We start from the raw sequence: 23126 nt of genomic DNA, 5'->3' as shown, positions 1-23126 counted from the left end.
TAATAAAATAAAAAATTCTGACCATTTATTAGCCATAGCAAAAAGTAATTTTCCTGCTTAAGTTAATTTTTCATTAACTTTTTTAATTTATTTAACTAGCAGAAGATATTAGCCTGGTTTAAATCCCATTTGCACAGTTGGGGAATGTTGTCACACTGTGTTACATTGTGCCCTATACTAGAAATGCTATTTTATTCTTTTACAAATTCTATTTCAGAAACAAATGTTCATAAATGATAAATTATTATGTTTGAACTATATGCTGTATAGCATGTGTTTTGTGGTTTGCTTGTTGTCAAACTCAAAAATTAGTTTATTTTAAATTGCCATTATTTTATTGGAAAAAAATAATTATTGCATTTTATTGACAAAATATTTTAGTTTGTCTTGTTTTTTTGTTTGTTTTTTTTTTGTTTTTTTTGATTGTATCAGATACAATTTTAAGCTGTCATTTGGTCATGTTACATTTGGGCCCTCACGTTACAGAAAGTTTTTATTTAAATTAAATTCCCAAAAATTGAAATCCCATCATGAATTATTCACCCTAATGTCGTTCCAAACCCATAAGACCTTCATTCATCTTCAGAACACAAATTAAGAGATTTTTTAAAGAAGTCCGAGAGCTCTCTGACCTCTCTATGAACAACAAAGTAATTACTACTTTCAAGATCCAGAAAGGTAAAGTTAAAATAGTCCATGCTACTCCAGTGGTTCAACCACTTGACTGCTTCTGCATCATCATCACACATGTATCGTGGACTCGTGGTGCTTAGGTGAACAGCATCGGCCTCCATAGAACTCGAAAGCGCTGCACTATTTGCAACAACATAGGAGACTGACACCGACATTGTTGAATAAAGTTATTTTGGTTTGTTTTGCGCACAAAAAGTATTCTCGTCGCTTCATAAAATTAATGTTGAACCACATGGACTATTTTAACGATGTTTCACTACCTTTGTGGACCTTGAAAGTGGTAGGCCTAATTAAATTGATGTCTATGGAGAGGTCAGAGAGCTCTCGGATTTCATTAAAAATACCTTCATTTGTGTTCCGAAGATGAATGAAGGTCTTACAGGGTTAAATGGTTAGTTCACCCAAAAATTTAAATTAGCCAATGACTCACTCTCAAGTAATCCTAATGTGTATATGACATTCATCTTTTATATGAATAAAATTTGAGTTTTAATTAAAAAAATTTAATTACTGGCTAATACAAGCATTATAATGGCAGTGAATTGTTGCCTTGTTTATGAAGTCCATAACAGTGCATCTATCCATCATATAACTGCTCCACAAGGCTCCAGGGGGTTAATAAAGGCCTTCTGAAGAAAAGTGGCGCGTTTGTGTAAGAAAAATATCAATATTTAAAACTTTATATACTAAAAAACTAACTTCCGGCAGAAAGCCGTATGCAACTGTTGAGCAGTTATCTGATACATGGACTTCATAAATGAGGCAACAGTTCACTGCCATTATAATGTTTGGATTGGCCAGGACCTTTTTAATATAACTCTGATTGTCATGTACACCTATGACTTGAGAGTGAGTAAATCATGGGCCAATTTTCATTTTGGATGAACACCCTTTAATGGGCATTATCCATTAATTACATTCAGAAAGGGGGAGCTGGACATCCAGGAGGGAGCTGGACTCCACCCATGGCTCTGCAGTGAGCAGCCTCTCAAATCTCCTGAGATGGGGAAATGTGGGTACTTTTCGCAGCCACAGCCTGGCTAATAAACTCTCCAAAAATATATTGAAGGATGTAATGAATGGGCAATGTTGCACTGAAGCATGAAAATACTTTGACGGCTGATTATAAAACAATGCATTGCATTACCATTCAATCATTTGCATCACATTTAGAATAACAAAATTGTTATATATAATTTTTATATTCTGGTTTAATTATGACAATGCAAAACAAAATGTAAATGATGTAATGTAATGTAATGATTATTACAAAAACAGAATTGTAACTTAATTCTTAGCCATACTGTATAATGACAGACACCTAGACTAGCAAATAAAATGTGTTTTTGGATACTTGATGAGTTTGATTGACATCCAGGCTGGACATTTCATGCCTGTGAATTTGTTTGTGTTCACCCATTCAGATATAATTTGCAGTTGTGTGTTAAAAAAATGTTACAAAAACATCAGCAATGTTACATTTAACAATGCAATCACAGAAAGAGTTTTTATGTGGCCAGGAAAAATATCCTTTCTGAAAATTGATCAATAGGCAATTCATCAATTGTTTCATATCATTTTATAACAAGTTATAATTAATTATTCATATTTTACTTTTGAGCTAATTTGCTACAAACAACTTATAGATCTAAAAACACATACTGTGGAATTATCAAGTATGTCTATTATAGGACTACTTAACCACTTCTAACATATGCATAAAGCAGTACCATGCTTACTGTTTTACAGCCAAATTGATCACAGTTATTAAATATTCTTTAAGCCTATTCATAAGGATTCACTCAAATACTTTTGAAATTATACTTGCTAAAGCAATTGGTCATAATTTTCTGTAGCAGATACACTGCTGTTGTATTCCATGGACTATCTAATATTTAGCTATAAAAAACTGTCTTGCTATTTTGTAAAAACAAAAAAAAAAGATTAGATGTTGGCCAAGAATTATTATCAGATAGTTCAGCATTCATCCCTACACACGTTCCTTAATAAATAAAATAACTTTAAAGCAATGTATTGCCCTCATTTTGGCAATATTCATTATAGGAGTAGGCTATAAGCTATAAATCACAATACATTCAAAAAAACAAAACATTCTTATATGTTCCACTTTACATCAGTCTACCTCTTAATCACACTGATATGGATCGTTCTTATAGCCACACTGTTTCTGCGCAATTTATTTACGCAATGTTTTCATATATCTGTTGTTGATCATCTTACCCCGCCTACACTGTAAACCCGGATAAGTAGAATCTACTTAAAAAAACCAAGGTAACTCGTTGCCTTAAATTTTTTAAGTAATGAAGCATTAGTTGAATAAGTGAAGTGGACTGCCTTCAATGTACTTAAGCCCATAATGGAATGGAATAGAAGATTTAAGTTGAATGTACTTATAACTGAGTTACAGTAACTGAAGATACTTAGTTTAAACAATCATCCATCTCATGGAAATTTGTATTAATATTTCAAAACTATTAATAACTGCTTTGACAACCACAGCATTAGACTCTGCATGAGATCAGGGATTCTGCCAATACATGATGATGTTATCATCGTCAATGATTAAACAACATCACTTGATATTTTCTCTTGACTTTGTGTTCCTTCCCAAATGTGTCTCTCAAACACAAAGCAGCCAGAGAAACATTATATTATTATTATACAGTCAAGGGTCAAGAGCCCAACTAAAGCAAACACTGATCTCCATCATGGTGACTTCCAACGAAACTATTATTTTCATTAAAACAGAAATAAAGTCAGTCTGGTTAGTTATAAGTTAGTTCACATATTATTATTATGTTTAGTAACTTACGAATTTTTACTTACCGATTTTAAGATTGCACACAATGAACAAGTCTCCATCTTAATTTAAATCAGCAACAAGAAAAGGACCGCCTTTTGTAAATGTCCTCCAATCAGTGAGTTAGTTCTTGTTGCCAGACAGAACTCCTTGCATGGCCAATCACATCAAAGCAAAACCAGAGCGAGCTATTTTAATTAATTATGATTTTGAGTTCATTCAACTTGAAATCTTAAGTCTATGTATTTTGTAGGATAATAAGTTATACTAACTTATATTTTTTGAGTTTTTGGACTAAACTAGTAATATTTAGTCAAGATTACTTGATTTGTTTAAGTAAAGACAACATTAGGGTTTACAGTGTACATAATGTCCCCACCTCCGATGCTTGTCAATGTAAAATTTGTTGCGGCCTGTGTTATTTTCTGAGAGTGTGAGACTTCCGATTCATTAGCCTAGAAGAAGAACTACGGTAAAACTATTTGTGCTACAAACCAGCGAGTTTATAATGGCGAATACATAGCCTACAATATGGTAAGAAGTGGCAGTTTGCAATATCAAGCTTTGTAGCCCTACAACTATAACTGTAACCGGAAGCAAGAAACATTACTTTAAAAATGGCCACGTCCATTATAGCCCACTACTTTTTATTTCATAAAACAAACAAACATTTGTTTACAGTATTTATAGTTATTTCTTTGTAATTCATTATTTATGGATCAGGGTTTTTTTTTTTAAAGAGTGAAAAAATGTAAACAGAGTTTACATATTTGGGCAATCTGTGCTATTTTCATATTTTGTTTTTGAACGTTGGACAGGTTTTTCAGATTTTTAATAGCTTTCCTGTGATCATATGGGTGATATCAGGTAAATTGGGCCACTTTTTGGTAAATCGCATGGGACAATAATACAATACGCCTTTTCCATGTGTTTTTATGATTTATAATGACTGAAGAAATGTCTGATACTTTTGTGTTGAAATTATGTACTAAAATATAATTATTTAGGCCCTACAGTTACTGAAACATCAGCTGTGCCAACTTTTTTTGCATGAACAGTTTCACATAAAATGGGCTGGAGTTTCAGGTAAAATGGGCCGGGCAAACTGCAAAGGGAAATAGTCATTTATCGTCTATTTTAGTTTTAAAACACAATTGCTTAAACAGCCACATGGCATTTTAACTGCATTAAACAAACATATTCATGTGTGCCACAAAAAAATATTATTTTCTCGTCCTTGTGTATCCACAGGTTCTCACTCACTGATGGCTTTGGCAACATATTGGACAGACACCTTTTCCTGAGTTCAGTATTGTGCTTATGCTGGATGATCTGCAAATAGCATATTATGATTCAACCACATGGAAAGCTGTCTATTGCTCTCACCATGATTCAAAATACTATGATGAAGAGCAAAGGGATGCTGGTGTTGTATTTCAAGACATGTATAATGCTATAAAGACTAGGGATGTTTATGTTAAGAAACTCAGAAGTCACACAGATGGTGAGAACTATAGCCTATTAATACATATATAATTTCATATTTTTATTATTATTATTTTATTAAAGCTTTTTGATGTAACAATAAGAGGGTACTCATAAAGTCCAGTATATTCATGTTCAGTTCACTACATTTTAAATTGGGCAGTGAGGACTAATAAAACATACTTTTCTGTTATTTGAAGGTGTTCATCAGAGACTTGCTGGATGTGAAGTGTTGAATGATGATAAGCCAGGCCCACTCAATTTGTGGGATGCTTTTGATAAACAAAGTATGGAGTTGAAGTTGAAGTTGTTTATCATCCTATTTGTATTAAAGTTTTGCGCCGGTACCTGCACTTGGAAAAGAACAATGTGATGAGAAAAGGTGAGTGAATCAACCTGATTAAGTTTAGTATTGTTAGGATAGAAAATAACAATCAGCATACGACCCAGACAGCAGTACAGAAAGAATCTGACTCTAAATGCATTATGAAACAGAACCATAAATTAATAACAGATCTCATCCCTCTGTAGTGAAACCCAGAGTGAGACTGATGAGGAAGACACTCCCAGACTCTCAAGGTCTTCAGATCAGCTGTCTGGCCACTGGTTTTTACCCCCCTCACATTAACCTGACCCTGTTCAGAGATGGTCAGCCTGTGGATGATGATCAGATCACAGGAGGAGAGATTCTGCCCAATGGAGACGGGACTTACCAGATGAGGAAGAGTTTGGTGATTAGTGCAGAAGAACAAGGCTAGGAGTGATAGTAGACCAGCAACACCAGCACAGATTAGCTTGAGAACAACATGTTCAATTTATTTTTAAAGCACATTATAATAGAACAAAAGTTGACCACAGTGCTGCAAGACAAATAATCATACATTTACATTAAAATGCTATATGGCACAGTCACAGAAATAAAACGTTAAAAATCTATATTTAAAAAAAATCACCAACACAACACTTATGATCAAACCCCAGAATTTAAAAAAAAAATATTGGTTAAACTCTCTAAGAGTGGATCAAAGGAGCGGTCTCATCTCATTTTCCAGAATGCTGGTCCAGCATACACAGGCATGCACTCTGTCCAACATGGAAGTCACGCAGTGGTATGCTTGACTTTTTTTCCCAGCAGTGTTTATTTAAAAATGCAGCATTCGTGTGAACTTTTATTTTGGTTTGGTGTTATGACGTCATAGGGCGGCGACTCTCATCTGGCTCAAAAAAGGTTTGTGTTTCTGAACGATTATCTATTTAAGGTGTTTAAAACGATTTTTATATTTTTTAAAGTAACATGGAATTAATCAATTAATTATTATGTAAAGTGATGGTCCGTGTTCTTCGTGAAATTATTATTTGATTAACTGTGGGCTACACCATTAGCACGAGAGTGTAAGTTGGGGAAATGATGATTACGGGCTGCATTTACTGCATGGATTTTGAGGTGTAGTTAAACAGTGGACGGCAACGTTTTTGCACGAAATGCCAAATTGTTTTCTTGTTAATAACTGCATTTATTAAATTTACACCCAAAAATGTAAATAATGTCATGCTCGCCCCCATGTCGCTCCAAATATGTAGGCTAAGGCTTTCTTTTTTTCCATGGAACATAAAATATAATTTACATTTGTATTTGTTATGGTCTGAAAATTGACTAATAGCTAAAAAAGTATGTGTTCTTCATAAATAGAGTGTATTAAATCTAAGCTACCTTAGTTTTGATATGCATTTATTTTTATTAACTGTTTTGCTTATAAACATGACAAAAATGTCCAAAATACAGGAACCAGAAACTCCCAGTGAAACAACTGAGATCCTGGTGACATACTTTTATCAAGATGGCATTTATTAAAGAGGAGACTGAAGACATGGGAATTTCAGAATCATTCAAAGTGAGACATGAAGATATTGAGGAACAAACAGGTTGGTTCCCAAATGTGGACTCAGTTATTTGTTTCTTATTAAATTGCTGACATCTAAACAAATGAACAATCATTTAAAAAAAAATGTTTTGCATGCTGTGAAGAATCCAATCGAGTGCCACAATTAAAGCTGATTATAAAATTCACCATAGACACTGAAATATGGGGTTCAGTCCATGATGTTTAAGAGATAGATGTCAATTTACAGCATTTTAGTACCAGTACTCGTGAAATTTCCCATTTCTCAGTGCCAGTTTCAGTATCAAAAAATAACTATTAAAAGGTTTAATTATTTTCTTTAGCAATACTATTTAATTTGAACAACACTGGGATTACTACAGCTTAGTGGTTTAGGATTTAAAGATGCATTATTTTAATAGAGCAATGGGTATCATGCACAGCATTATTATGATTTTATTTGGATTAATTTTGTAACCTGCTGGCCTCATTGGAAGTTCAGTGAACTTCTTTGAGCCTCTTTTTGGGCTGTGGCTGCCAGGCTGAGAAGCAAACCATGGAACACATTTTGAATGTTTCTCTTATCTGACATGCATTTCTTGTTTTAAAGTTTGTATTAATAGCTGATGAGTTGAGTCAGGAATGTTTTATAAGGGAATCAAACCCTTATAATGTGTACCATTATACTGTGCATGTGTACCATTATACTGGGGTTAAATTGTATTTTTCTGTTTTTACCTTTCAGACTTGATGCCGCTCAAAGAGGAGAGTCTGAATGAGTCTGAAGAACTGAATGAAATGGAGAAAGATCAGTATGAGGAACATGATTTCATAACTCAAGATAATCTTTGCTCACAGACTGAAAAGTTTTTCTCACAACAAAGAGGTGAGGTGGAAGGATCTAAAAGATCTCTCACTTGTCAACAGTGTGGAAACTCGTTCACTACAGCAGGAAACCTTAAAATCCACATGAGAGTTCACACTGGAGAGAAGCCGTTCACATGTGGTCAGTGTGGAAAGAGTTACACACGAAGCAATACCTTAAGGGATCACATGATGGTTCACACTGGAGAAAGACCTTTCGAATGTGATCAGTGTGGGAAAAGTTACACGCGAAGCAAGACCTTAATGGTTCACATGAGGATTCACACTGGAGAAAGACCTTACACATGTGATCAGTGTGGAAAGAGTTTCATCCGTAAAGACAACCTTAATTTACACACAAAAATTCACTCAAGAGAGAACCATTTTATATGCCATCAGTGTGGAAAGAGTTTCAAAGACATAGAATGCCTTAACAGCCACATGATAATTCACTCTGAAGAGAAGCCCTATAAATGTGACCAATGTGGAAAGAGGTTCAAAATAAGTAAAAACATTAAGGCACACATGAGAAGTCACATTGAGGAGAAGCCTTTTAAGTGCCATCAATGTGGAAAGGGGTTCTTATTAAATAAGGACCTAATAAGACACATGAGAAGTCACACTGAGGAGAGACCGTTCAAGTGCCATCATTGTGGAAAGGGTTTAAAACATGAAGAATCCCTTGCTTACCACATGAAGATTCACACTGGAGAGAAGCCTTTCACCTGCAATCAGTGTGGGAAGAGTTTCATACATAAAGGACAGCTTAATGTTCACATGAGAGTTCACACAAGAGAGAACGATTTAAAATGCAAACACTGTGGAGAGCGTTTTACAGACAAGAATCTCCTTAAAATGCATGAAAATACTCACCCCAAAGAGAAGCCTTTCTCCTGTCCTCAGTGTGGGAAGAGTTACACACTTAAAGGACGCCTTACGAAACACATGAAATCTCACAACGGAGAGAAGCCTTTAACCTTTTTTCACCATGTGGAAAGTAGTTCATACATAAACGACACTTTAACTGGCAAATGAGTTTTTACAAAAGAGAGAACCATTTAAAATGTCTACTGTGGCATTACAGACACACACAAAAAACAACAACCTTAAATGCATTAAAATATTTAGACGAGAAAAGCTGCGCCATCACTGTAAAAGGACTTGTACACGCAAGCAAAGCAAACCCAAAAATTTAAAAATGTTGTTCCAAATCCAAAACCTTTGTTCATCTTTCAACACACATGAAGATATTTTAATGAAAACTGAGGTCGTCAGAGCTTTGGGTGAATAGACTTTCAATGAGGGGACAGAAACCTCTCAACTTTCATTAAAAAATTCTTCATTTGTTGGGGGGGGGGATTTTCTTTGACTTTTTTATTTTATTTATATGAGTTTTTATGTATCATGTAAAACATTAGAAAAATTATTTTGGTCAAGCTCGGGGAAATAAATGTAACCACTAAACAAATTATATAAAATGGGAAGATCACCCTGTTAGAAGTTATGAAAAACAGTTTAAAATACTTATGGGAATTGTGTACATTATACTAAAGGCTTTTTTATACATTTTTTTCTTTTCAGATATAAATGCCTTAAAGGTGTTTTTTGTTAACTTATTAAAGTACTATATTACTGTTACCTCAATAAATTTTCATTGTCACTGAATTAGATGTGGTGCTCACTCTTTCATTAGTACTTTTTATATTTTCATTACATCATCTAACAACTTTTTTCTAATAGTCATTAAAAAATTCACTTTAAATTTTCGCTTAGAATTTCTTTGACATTTTATTATTTGTATGCAGTATTAAGAGTAGAATTGCCCCTATATAGATTTCAGTTGAGGATGAGATACAATGTGTAAAATAGGGAAACATGAAACTGATAATTGTGACAAATTTGGACCAAAAACGGGTTAATGCAATCAAAAGTATATGAGGAATTGTTTTAAAATTCAATTCAATTCTCTTTATTGTCACATATCATATACACAAGTGCACTGGGAGTGAAATTGTGCACATCTCTATGCATGGCAGTATTAACAATATAAATAACAATAAACATTTTAATAAAGTGCAGTGCAAGGGTAAGTGAAGTGTGCTATGATGTATTGCTACAGTATTGCTCATGTCATAGTCTACTGGTATTGGTCCTACTGCGGTACAGTCTGCCAGAGGGTAGCAGTGAAAGCAGAGCATGGCTCGGGTAGCTCAAGTCTCTAATGATCTTCTGTGCTTTCATCACACATCGCTGGGTGTTAGATATCCTGCAGGGAGGGAAGCTCACCTCCAGCGATGTGCTGAGCTGCATGAACCACTCTCTGCTGGGCTTATTTGCGTTTGAAAGCGTTACAGTTTACATACCAGGCGATGATACTACCATTAAGGATGCTCTCCACAGTACTGCTGTAAAATTGTTTCAACCTGCTGCCCTGACATCGCATCAATGATGATGGAAGGGTGATCACTGTTCTGTTTCTTGAAGTCCACCTCTTACTGATGTTTAGAGAGAGGTTGTTGTCATGGCACCAGTATGTCAAAGTGTGCACCTCTTCTCTGTAGGCTGACTGACTCATTTTTGTTGATGATCGGACCTACCACCGTTGTGTCATTTGCAAATTTGACAATGACATGGAGCTGTATGTCACAAAATTATGTTTGTACAAGGAGTATGGACTGAGAACGTGGAGCTCCGATGTTAAGAGTCAGAGATGTTTCTGCAAACTGACCACCTGTCTGTGTCAAGTCCAGAATCCAGCTGTGCAGCCAGGGAACTGTTCAGACCCAAAGTCCTAAGTTTCACTCCTCCAGACCAGTAGCTGGCGGAAATGCACATTTTAAGATGGTTGGCCAAACCGCAATAAAACTCCAGAAGAAGACGACGCCTCTCTGGCTCAACATTTTTTTTTACGGTCTATGGGCTCAACATTCTACAGAGGTTTGTGTTTTCGAACTTTTAAAGTATTCGAGGTGTTTAAATATATATAAACCGTTTAATCTACGCATAGTTTTAAAAGTAATGTGAAATGAAGGAAGTACGTTATATGTGAGGTTTTGTGTGACTCTTTACAGTTCAGTTTTCAATTAATGGACAATTTTCGTTTTCTATCATTACATTTCAAATGAGTAACTCCAGAAATTACACATACAATATCTCACCCTTTTTACGAAGGGCAGGCTCTCAAGTCTCTCGCATTCACCGTGAGACACACGTTTCCTACGCTATGGGATAACTTGTCCCCACAGTGGACAACTGTACAATTAAATGTACGATTAATTACAATTAATAACCAACACAAGTAGTACCCCCCCACCCACCCACCACCACCATATACACCATGGTTAATGGAAACATGAATCAGGATATTTCATTATTATACATCGCGCGTTCGGAGCTTTTATACCGTTAAACACCAAGTTCCCGTACGAACGGAACGGACCAATTATCTGCGCTGTATGACTGAAGACAGGTTTGTATGACTGATTTGTATTTGTTGCATGCATTTACTTTGCGCTCCAACAGTGTGATAAGATTTGTTGCGAGCCGTTCCTTTCGCGACGCTGAGAAAACATCCCCCTCCTGCACCAACATAAAATAAACTACTCATGGCGACCTTTACTAGAATCTATCACGTTCTTTTGTATTTATTATGGAAAATGTTTGACTTACTTTAGTTTATAGATTATCTTATTATGTATAGTTTCTATGTTTCGGATGATATTTTTCATAAATGCTAAAAAAAAAAAAAAACTGAATATGTCAGTGGACAAGACAAGGAAGAAAAGAGCATTGTGCAGCAGCCACCTTTAGGTGTATTTGTAAAAGTGAGCGGTCAACCAAATGGCCATTCTATACCATAGGCACCACCAGCTCCTACTTTTGGTCCTCTGTTTGCAAACAGGATAACTCATGTAACCCATCCATCAAGATGTGACAGATGTGAACACTGAACAGGCATATGACGGGTAAAAGGCATTAACAGTCAACAAGCGGCATGATTTCTGTTTGTGCTGGTCAGTAATGAAAAATAGGTAAAAAAGCTAGCAAAGACTTGAGAGACCTGGGCCATTTACATTTTTGTGTCTAAAAACTGAACTATATAGTGTTACATGAACTGATAGTTTTTTTTCTTAAATGTCTCTTTTATGATTTGTTATTTGAGACTAAAGTGCTTTTATGCGAGAGTAACAAATTAGCTTTTGGATTTATATTTATTTCTATTAATTGTTTTCCTCATATTAAACCTGAAACATTTCCAAACATACAGAAACAATAAGAAACTTTTGGTGAAACAACTGAGATCCACATGCCATACAGTTATCAAGATGGCATTTATTAAAGAGGAGACTGAAGACATGGGAGTTTCAGAACCACTCAGAGTGAAATATGAAGATGCTGCGGAACAAACAGGTTGGTTTTCAAATGTGAACTCAGAATTACATTTCATTTAATGTTAACATTTAAACAAATAAAAAATTTACATGAAAGAAACTGAACCAAATGAAGATTGACTGACAAATATGAAGAATCCATTCGTATGAGCGCCACAATTAAAGGTTATTAGCTACACATTATAATTGTCATGTCATCCTCACCAAATCTGTTACAATGTCTTAATCACCAAGTCAGTCACCATCAGACACTAGAATATGGCGTTAAAGGATTAATTCACCCAAAAATGAAATCTATGTCATTAAAGGTTTGACACGCGATCCGAATCATGAATCAATACGCTGATTCATGACCGTTTGAATCTGAGGTTTGAAAACAAACGCGGAAGAGAAGACTATGCTGAATAAAGTCGTAGTTTTTGTTATTTTTGGACCAAAAATGTATTTTCGATGCTTCAAGAGATTCTAACTAACTGATGTCACATATGGACTACTTTGATGATGTTTTTACTTCCTTACGGACTAAATATAAAATATCTTAAACTGTGTTCCGAAGATGAACGGAGGTCTTACGGGTGTGGAACAACATTAGAGTGAGTCATTAATGACATAAATTTAATTTTTCGGTGAACTAACCCTTTAAATGTTTTTTTTTAAAGATTTTCAATTTACACGATGTAGAGCATTTCGTGTTATTATGATACCAAAGTTAAGGGTGGTCTGTTAATACCAGTTTCAGTATATTAATATTTAGAACTATTAAACTGTAATTATTTCATTTATCAATTTAAAAATAAAATAAAGATACATGAGTTACATAGATACATGCCAAAATAATCATAAGTAAATAATAGATTTAATATTAAAATTAAAGGGATAATTCACCCTAAAATTAAAATTAAATAATAAATTACTCACCCTGGTGTTGTTGTAATGTTGTATGCCCTTTTTTTAATGGATCACAAGAGGAGAATGTAACGCTCACATTCGTCCATAATGGCAGTGAAACCAGCATCAAGCTTTTTTAAAAAGACATAAAAGTATCACTGAATGATCCTAGGAGACACGTGTCTTACATTCCAAGTGTTCTGGGGGTAAACAGTATGAACTTTAACATACTCGTTTACAAAACTATTGACCAGCATGGAGCTAGAAATATGACAAAATGATCTGAATTTGAATTGTATAAATCTGAATTATTGACAAGTGTAATCTAACAAAATTGAATATTATGTTGCATTTTACATAGTTCTGAATTTGAATTTTTAAATGTTGAATATAGAAGATTTAAAATTGAATACATCTTAAATGCTTTTATGTTGAAATTGTATAGACTATCAAACAGCAGATATTTTGTTCTGAATTAATAGACTGGAAATATTCAGTTTTTGAAAATACAGATTCAAGATTTCAGATGAAGAAGAAATTCAGAACATCAAATTCAATATTCTAAAATTCAAACCACAGAAATTCAGATCTTACAGAATGTAGGCCAGAGGTCATCATCAGGGAATGGTAAAGGATGTCAGAAAAGTCAAACAGAGCATCATCTGATTATTTCATTTCCTATTTGTAAGTGAAAAGATCAAACGGCCCTTTTATACTTTTTTGTTTAGTTTAGATTAATGCATGGAAAATTAGATTTCGTCTAGATTTCTCATTGTTCATGCATGGTTTACAAATCGTTGATTAGTGAAGAAAATCTCAGAATTTCACGTCATCTGTCGTTCTCCAGGGCTGAATCAGAATGACATTTTCTGATTTTATTTATTTTTTGTAAATGTGAGCTGATTTCGAATTTTGCCAATTCAGATTTTCTTTAAAATAATTGAATCAAATAAACAAAAATCAACTTTTCTGAAAGGCTCATTTTTAAGTAAAATAAGAAAGATAATAAATGCAATGGAATAAAAAGAAAATTATGAAGGCATAAAACATAATTTATTTTTAATCAAATTCAATTTAATAATTGCTTTTTCATTATTAAACAGTGGTTTGCTGAACAAATTGTGTCTGTCTTTAAATTAATTTAATTATAAAAGTTTCTTAAAGAAAAGATCTCTGCTAATGCTGCTATTTATTTTTAGATATTCAACACCCAAATAACATGTTGTATGCAAACATGTAAACTTCACACAAGGCAGTTTTGCATTAACTGCTAAATCTAATTATATTAAGTATTATAATTATATTATAAGTATTAATTATAAAAAGTGACCATGATGAGCACTGTTTCTGCACTGCACTGTCACTGAATTGGATTTTTGTACATGCAAATGACTTGTTGCACTTATGATGAGCATGGTCAGTAGGGGTGTGACGAGATCTCGTGACATATTAGCATGGAATATGCACTACTTTTATGTTAACATTGCCATTTAGTTTTTTTATAGAAATAAAAACCATTTAATTCAGTTGAATAACGATCACTCCAATTGTAAACTCTTGTAAACACCTGCTCTGCACATCCAGCACGAGCTGCAGATCACGATCACGTGACGAGAGTAAGGTGAGATGACTGACAAGAAAGACCATGTCGGAGGATTCGTTGCGCAACAGAGCATATCTTGTAGAATTTGAGCTCAACACTGGCGCTCCCTATACACGTGCGATTGCGAATCGAAAGTGAAAGTAAACGTGAGCTCCCTGATGCACACAAATGAGGCAACATACGATTATTTGTCTCCGAATATTAAAGCTGTCTCGGGCTGGGCTGTGTAGTTGTATCCACCTCTGAAGCCTGGGATACACTGTATGATTTTCGGCTGTCCCAGACAAAAGATTGCCATCGTAAAACAATCATGACGATTTCTGTGATCGTGGCTCCTAATCGGTGGACCTATGTCGTACAATAAGAGAGGTTCTAAGACAGCCGTTGTCACAATCTAGAGACCAAAGATAGCCTATGATAATTTTCCTACAGTGTCAGAAATTCAGCATGATCACCGCACAGTGTGTTTGCTGCTAGGACCTACGTCTACTTACTAGCCAATAAAAATGCGACATCAAATCAAATCAATGCAACATGGAGCTAAAACGTAAAAATGCTTACTTCAAACTTACAACTGCTTACCTTTTCCCTACCTCTTTCGTAGAGTCCTTTTTTTCCCCGCACATATAAAAACTACAACTGGCAAAGTGAGATTCATCAAGGTCTTTTTTGTTGACCTCTAGCGCATGCTGATGAAGTTTTATTCTTCTATAGAAACATGCATCATAGCCTACGAGTCAATAGGTGTCATCATTGTACACTCTACATGTTGTACCAAAGTTAAATATAGATTACTAAAATCGGGCAGTGTATCCCAGCTCTTGTCTCTCTTTGCACTTTGAATAGTAAGAGAGTAATTTGATTATGGTTGCACTTATTGTATGCACTTAATAGAAAAAACTGTTATTTATTTTTATTACACTGTTTTGATTTCTATGTTCAATTTGTGGAAAGGATTTCAGTTAGGAGGTCACACACAGCCTCAGTCAGAAATTCTGGAAACTCATAATTCATATATGTCTGAATAGACTCATACTGGGGAGAAGCCAGTCAGTTGAGTCTGAGGCAAAACCTTTTACAGTGCTTGTTTATTGTTGTATTTCAATGCATTTGATAATTCATATTCAGAATGTAGAACTGAAATGACACGACAAGATGATTAGTTAACATTTCAAAAGGCACCTGCAGACAAATTTTCCAGTCATGAATTTTGTAATTGAGGATTTCTTAAAAATACTGTGCAAAAATCTGTTCTCTTTATTGTGAACCCAGTATCGCGTCTTGTATTGTCTTGTGATCTATAAGTGTCTCGTCACACCCCTAATGGTCATCATTGCCAATGGAATGGCAAATATGCTTGCCGCAAAAATTAGCATCACGTTCCATAACAACACTTAGCTGCTCGCAGATGTGTTTGTCTATTAATCGGCCTAATTTGCAGCACGATCGGCCGATGCCGTTTAATTAAAAAAGGCCAAAAATCCGCACCAATTAATCGGCCGGCCAATCAATTATTTGACTAAAAAGCTGAAAATGAAATCAAACATAATGGCCCTCATTTATCAATCTTGCGTAGAAACGGGTGTATATGTTGGCGTAAGATTATGCTTACACTCCTCTCACCGCCTGATTTATGAAACTGTGCGCACCTCTGCAATTCAGGTGTACGCAATACTTGCCCTTGATAAATCCCACGGCTGAAAACGATCGTCATTAGAATAACACGCCCCTATATATTCAAGTCTCTGCCTCCCGCACGCCCTCATTTTACGCCATGGACAAACAGAAGACGGCAAAGAAACGAAACTTCTCCGACGTGGAGATCGGCGTGCTCAATCATCTCTTTAGTCCACTTAGTCAGGGCACTGATTAGGACATAAGTCAACGGGCTGACTCCCTGATCAGTGCTCTGACTACTGAACTATTGAGATGATTGAGACGCGCCCATCGAGACCATCACCAGGGAAGTGGAAAAAAAACCCGAAATTGTTTTATTTGGGAGTTTAAAGAGTGGGATTAAAGGCGCTCACAAAAACAAAATATGGACCCAAATTACGAGTAGCTACTGTTAGTGTGGGGGTTGAGACGCGCACTCCAGCAGTTTAAATAGCTGTTTGGATGATAAATTACCATCACAATGCATTATTTTACAGCACGTTTTGAAACAATTAGCATTTAATTTCGTATCACGGCACATGTATTGGGGTGTACAATAGTGATGATGTATTGTGGAGTAAGATTCATTCACATTAATAATTACATGACAATTTGTAAGATTCTTCTTATTATTATTATGATTATTATTCTTAATGATGCTTGTTATTTAGAAGAAGAATGCCGTTTTTATTGATTTTATTATTATTTAAAAGAAGAAGGCCATTTTTATTATTTTGTCAGTCTGAATTATTTTAGTCCCAGTCCGTGCGCAGCTGCTGAGCCAGACGGGCCTGAAACGTCAGATAAAGCGCACAGGCTCGCGACTGGAGGAATACATATGCCTACAGATCAAACGCTTTGGTAAAGTCACACAAATTAAACATTGACGTTCATGTTGCACAAAAATAAACACTAAATATTGTTGTGGTTTTTAACAGTGGGTCATATAGCATATCTTGTCAGTGCGTTTTGTGGTGTTAGGAATTGTTTTTCTGCGCATTTTCGCACTAACTCAAACGTGCGTACACCACCTCCTGAGCTGGCGTAGGATTTGAGCGTGCCGTACGCCAACGTCCATATTGATAAATCTCAAAGTCACCGTGGGTTTGGGTGTACGCAAGGTGTACGCTGGAAATTTGGTGTACGCACTTTTGATAAATGAGGGCCAATGTGTGTTGTTGAAGGTACTCAAAGATTAGGGATGGGAACCACTGATCTAAATGATCATAAAATAACTGCTACAGTTATCTAGACTTGCAAATTTTTCACTGATATGATAATGTTAGAATTTACCTTTAGCACATTGAATACAGCTGTTTGATGTATTTTGCTTTGTGCCATTAAACTGGGGTTAACTTTTAATTTTCTTTTTTTTTACCATTCAGACGTGATGCTGCTTAAAGAGGAGAGTCCGAGTGAGTCTGAAGAACTGAATGAAATGGAGAAACATCAATTTGAGAAACATGATTTCATAACTGAAGATAAACTTTGCTCACAGACTGAAAAGTCACAACAAAGAGGTGAGGCGGAAGGATCTAAAAGATCTCTCACCTGTCAACAGTGTGGAAACTCGTTCGCTACAGCAGGAAACCTTAAAATCCACATGAGAGTTCACACTGGAGAGAAGCCGTTCACATGTGGTCAGTGTGGAAAGAGTTACATGCGAAACAATAGCTTAAAGGATCACATGAGGATTCACACGGGAGAAAGACCTTTCGAATGTGTTCAGTGTGGAAAGGGTTTCATGCGTAAAGACACTCTTAATCTACACATGAGAATTCACTCAGAAGAGAACCGTTTTATATGCCATCAGTGCGGAAAGAGTTTCATGTCTTTGGAACGTCTTAACATGCACAGGATAATTCACTCGGAAGAGAAGCCCTTCAAATGTGACCAATGTGGAAAGGGATTCAAAATAAAAAAGGATGTAAAGAGACACATGAAATGTCACACTACAGAGAAGCGTTTTGAGTGCCACCAATGTGGAAAGTGGTTAAAGCATGAAGGATCCCTTCATTACCACATGAAACTTCACACTGGAGAGAAGCCTTTTACCTGCCCTCTGTGCGGAAAGAATCTCATACATAAAGGGCACCTTAAAAATCACATGAGAGCTCACACAAGAGAGAACGATTTGAAATGTAAACAATGTGGAAAGAGTTTTACAGACAAGAAACACCTGAAAATGCACGAAAATACTCACCCCAAAGAGAAGCCTTTCCCCTGTCCTCAGTGTGGAAAGAGTTACACACTTAAAGGAAACCTTAAGAGACACATGAGATCTCACACTGGGGAGAAGCCTTTCACCTGTTCTCAGTGTGGAAAGAGTTTCATTTATAAAGGACACCTTAATTATCACATTAAAACTCACAACAGAGGGAACAATTTAAAATGTCAACAGTGTGGAAAGAGTTTTACAGACAAGAAAGATCTTACAAGGCACGTAAAGATTCACAGAGGAGAGAAGCCTTTCATGTGCCATCACTGCGGAAGAACTTGTACATGCAACGCAAACCTTAAAGTTCACATGCGAATTCACACAGGAGAGAAGCCTTTCATCTGCTCTCAGTGTGGAAAGAGATACACACATAGAGGAAACCTTAAGTATCATATGAGAGTTCACAGTGGAGTCAGGCCTTACATGTGTGTTCAGTGTGAGAAGAGTTTTGTTTGTTTAACACAGCTGAAAATTCATATGCAAGCTCATTCTGAAGAGAAATCGCAGTGTTCAGAGTGTGGCAAGAAGTTTACAAAAGAGAACAATTTCAAAAATCATCTGCGCATTCACTGTGGACCAAGGCCATTTAATTGTAACCAGTGTAATAAAAAATTTATTTTGCTATCTCACTTGGAGATACACCGGAAAAGTCATGCAGATGAGAAATCCTATTTGTGTTCTTGGTGTGGAATGAGTTTTAAATGGCTCTGTAATTTAAGATCGCACCAGAGATTACATGTCCATGTGAAACGTATTTACCAGAGCAAGCTACTTGAAATGGAAGCATCAAACCTAGTAACAAGTGACTTTTGTGGCATTCACGTGACAGTGCTTTAATTGTGTTAAAAAAAGTTGCTGCCTTTTATCTGTTGTCCCAACTCACTACACTCCTGATCAAAATCTTAAGACCAGGGATGCATTGCAAGTTTTACACATTTTTCACTAGTGGATCATAACCGGGTTGTAAGTGCTGCTTCAAAATGCCAAAAGAAGAAACAGGAGCAAGAGACAAAAAATAGAGAGTAGGCAATTTATTGAAAACTGCATTTAAACTCAAACAGGCCGTTCATCAGCTGATCAAAAGATTAAGACCATAGCCATAAAAAGGTCAAATCTGCACAAAAATATGGCTTTCATGTCATTGTCCTTCAAGCAGTCATACTGTAAGATGTCCTGATGACAAAGGCAAAAAGGCTTTCTCTCTTTGAACTTGGCAGGATTGTTGAGCTGAAAAGCAAGGCCTTTCATAACGCGCCATCGCTGCTGAGGTTGGACGCAGTAAGACAGTAATTTTACATTTCTTAAAAAATCCTGAGAGTTATGGGACAAAAAAGTCAAGTGGTAGACCCAAAAAGATTTCACCTGCACAGCCGCAGGATCCGACGGGTTGTCCGTGAAGACACAGGTCGATCCTCAACCCAAATTAAGACCATTACTGATGCTGACTGCAGCCCAATAACCATAAGACGTCATCTGCTAGAGAAGGGCTTCAAGAACAAAAAACGTCTTCAAAGGCCACGTCTCCTCCCACGACACAAACTTCCCGTTTAGAAAATGCAAGGGAGCACCAAACTTGGGACATTGAAAAGTGAAAGAAAGTTTTATTCTCTGACGAGAAAAAATTTACCCTGGACGGTCCTGATGACTTCCAACATTACTGGCATGACAAGGAGATCCCACCTGAGATGTTTTCTACGCGGCACATTGGAGGAGGCTACATCATGATCTGGGGTGCTTTTTTCTTCAATGGGAAAATGGAGCTTCAGGTTGTGCAGGGGCGTCAAACGGCGACTGGCTATGTGGATCTATTGCAGCGGGCATCCCTCTTGACCGAGGGCCCCCGTCTGTGCGGTAATGCCTGGGTCTTTCAACAGGACAACGCTGCAATTCACAAAGCCCGCCTGACGAAGGACTTCTTCCAGGAGAATAACATTGCTCTTTTGGACCATCCTGCGTGTTCCCCTGATTTAAATCCCATTGAGAATATTTGGGGATGGATGGCAAGGGAAGTTTACAAAAATGGATGTCAGTTCCAGACCGTAGATGCCCTTCTTGAAGCCATCTTCACCACATGGAGCAACGTTCCCACCAGCCTCCTGGAAACAGTCACATCAAGCATGCCAAAACAAGTTTTTGAAGTGATAAACAAGAACGGTGTGGCTACTCACTACTGAGTCCTTTTTTGACACTTTTAGTACTGTTGTGCATTTATTTTTGGGCTATGGTCTTAAACTTTTGATCAGCCGATGAACGGCCTGTTTGAGTTTAAATGCAGTTTTCAATAAATTCTATTTTTTGTCTCTTGCTCCTGTTTCTTCTTTTGGCATTTTGAAGCAGCGCTTACAACCCGGTTATGATCCACTAGTGTGAAATGTGTAAAACTTGCAATGCATCCCCTGGTCTTAAGATTTTGTTCAGGAGCGTGTGAGCCTAACATTTTGATAAAACAATATTTTAAATTCCAAAAAAGGTGATTAAAGAATGGGCATCCCATTCTTACATTTTTGCTTTTGCATGTTTACGTCGTCTATGTAAACAGAAGAATGTACTATTTTGTGTGTGTGAGTCACTGTTCATAGTTATTTTCATTGTGCTGACTTTTCTGTGTTACTTTTCTAACAATAGACTAACAAAATAACCCAAACTCTATGTATATGAACTTATCTGGGGTCTCATTTATAAAACTTTGCGTAGATTTCATCCTAAAAGTGTACGTACGTACTAAAGCTAGATTTTGCGTACGCACAAAAAACATCTGATTTATAAAACCATGCGTACGCCAGAACCTGCGCAAAAATCCCTTTATAAATCACAGCCAGCTGCAGATTGTGTGTACGTGCATCTCCACCCTGTCTCCTCCCCGAAATCACCATATATTGAGCTTACAACGTCTAGTTTTACTATGCATACTATGCTATGACCTCATCTGCATATCATTTGCATGCATATTCCCATCCACGTGACACCATGTTTAACACTGTCAAAGGTTAAAGACATTGAAAAATATTAGATATGGACTATAAATGCCATTTGTGCTTTACACATTACATTGCTGAATATCATTCAATATCCTTTTTATGTTGTAGAATAAATATATCAAAATGTCAATAAAAACAAAATTGTATAAAATACTTATCAGGTAGCCTATTTTTTTTTAAATAAAGTGTTATTTTAACTGAAAAATATTTTGTTAATTTTAAACACTTCAAATCAAATCAAATTCATGCATTTTTGCTGCACTGTAAAAAAAAAATTATTTAGAAAAAAAGTAACCTGGTTGCCTTAAAATTTTGAGTACATTGAAATTAAAATTTTGAATTAATACAATGAACAATTTTTGAGATTCGACAACCTTTATTAAAATATTATTAAAAGATTTTGTAAGCATATTGGGTAACTGTGTGTGTTTTATTTCTGATGGAGCAGTGAAACATGCCAAATTGTGCTATTTTCTTGATTTATCACATTTTTTATGTGGTTCAGATACAATAATATTTTGAGTTTCTATTTATTAAACAAATGTCCTTCATTGTATCAACTCAAATTTTTAATTTCAATAAACTCAAAAATTTGTAGGGCAACCAGGTTACTTACTTTTTTAAGTTAAGCCAACAAAAACCAACAAAATTTTTTGACAGTGTGATAATGTCCCGGAATGAAAACTCATTCTCTCTTTATTCTGCTACTGGCGTAATCCTCCATGACGCATTACAGGTTACCGGAGGATTTATATGTTTCTAACGAATAGACTGATCGTTAACACCTTGACAAAATCACAGAATTGATTTGTGGGCTAAAATTTAAGACCACAATGTTATAGTGAACACATGCTTCTTCATGAAGGTTGTGTAATGTAATAGTTAGGACCGATGATGAGTAGCGATTTTGCTTCACTGTATTTGCAGACTTTGACATTTTATGATATATGTCCTACATTAAGGTAGATATTTCGTTTTTACACTGTTTTGCAGTTCTCTAATAATTTCATGCTATTCTGTATCACTTCTCCCCATCTCCTCCTGCGCTCCCGTTGTGGACGATGTGACTGTAACGCAGCGCTGATTATTATTTTTTACATTTTTTAAATACATTTTGAATTACGTTTGGATTTTACTAGATGCATTTAACCTAAAACAATCAGCACAAATAACACTGTTGGTTGTAATCTTTATGTTAATGTGGATATAACGTATGAAATGGAGTGAAAATGAAATGTCATTAATTCTTATAATCGTTCTTCTCACATTTATTTTCTATAACTTCAGTTCACGACTTCACCATCTGTGTCACCAATTCCCTTTGTCTCCAGAATGTGCGTACGCACAGGTCAAAGTTTGCTAAAAGGTGCGCACATTCTCCCGTCAAGTTTGTTTTTTATAGATCACAACCTTTACGTGGAAACTGGTGGTGCTGTACGTTTACAGCCCTGTTTTGTGCGTACGCACGCTTTATAAATGAGACCCCTGGCCAGTCAGGAAAAACATGCTATACACTTGTAATAAACATGACTTTGCAGTTCGATCATAACTTGGTCATGCTTTGAAACAATGGCTTAAAATAAATAGCCTACTTTAAGAACTTTTTTATTGTCACGTTCACTTATTGTCACATTCTAGATTTTGATTTA

At 35.8% G+C, this 23126-nt stretch overlaps 3 protein-coding genes and 1 pseudogene across 4 annotated transcripts in view; all 4 read left to right on the top strand.

The window, feature by feature from the left end:
* Positions 1 to 23126, top strand: part of LOC137038685 (zinc finger protein 155-like) — a 110727-nt gene that overhangs the window by 69285 nt on the left and 18316 nt on the right. The gene's annotated exons all lie outside the window — the stretch shown is intronic.
* LOC137038360 (major histocompatibility complex class I-related gene protein-like) lies at positions 4780 to 5757 on the top strand (annotated as a pseudogene).
* Positions 6135 to 9402, top strand: LOC137038681 (gastrula zinc finger protein XlCGF57.1-like). 2 transcript variants are annotated; one of them, XM_067413478.1, is made up of 3 exons: positions 6135 to 6227; positions 6783 to 6922; positions 7625 to 9402. In XM_067413478.1, the coding sequence occupies exons 2-3, from the start codon at positions 6838 to 6840 to the stop codon at positions 8776 to 8778; spliced, it is 1239 nt and encodes a 412-aa protein (XP_067269579.1). In that variant the 5' UTR covers positions 6135 to 6227; positions 6783 to 6837; the 3' UTR covers positions 8779 to 9402. The 2 variants fall into 2 exon arrangements, with proteins under 2 accessions (XP_067269579.1, XP_067269580.1); XM_067413479.1 differs by lacking the exon at positions 6135 to 6227 and having other exon boundaries at positions 6249 to 6922.
* On the top strand, positions 10574 to 21634 carry LOC137038680 (zinc finger protein 665-like). The gene is made up of 3 exons (XM_067413477.1): positions 10574 to 10680; positions 12011 to 12153; positions 17667 to 21634. Exons 2-3 carry the CDS (start codon positions 12069 to 12071, stop codon positions 19334 to 19336), a joined length of 1755 nt encoding a protein of 584 aa, XP_067269578.1. The 5' UTR covers positions 10574 to 10680; positions 12011 to 12068; the 3' UTR covers positions 19337 to 21634.

This window comes from Pseudorasbora parva, chromosome 13 (genome assembly GCF_024679245.1).
Source record: "Pseudorasbora parva isolate DD20220531a chromosome 13, ASM2467924v1, whole genome shotgun sequence".
Taxonomy (NCBI): Eukaryota; Metazoa; Chordata; class Actinopteri; order Cypriniformes; family Gobionidae; genus Pseudorasbora; species Pseudorasbora parva.
This window is presented reverse-complemented; position numbering and strand designations above follow the sequence as displayed.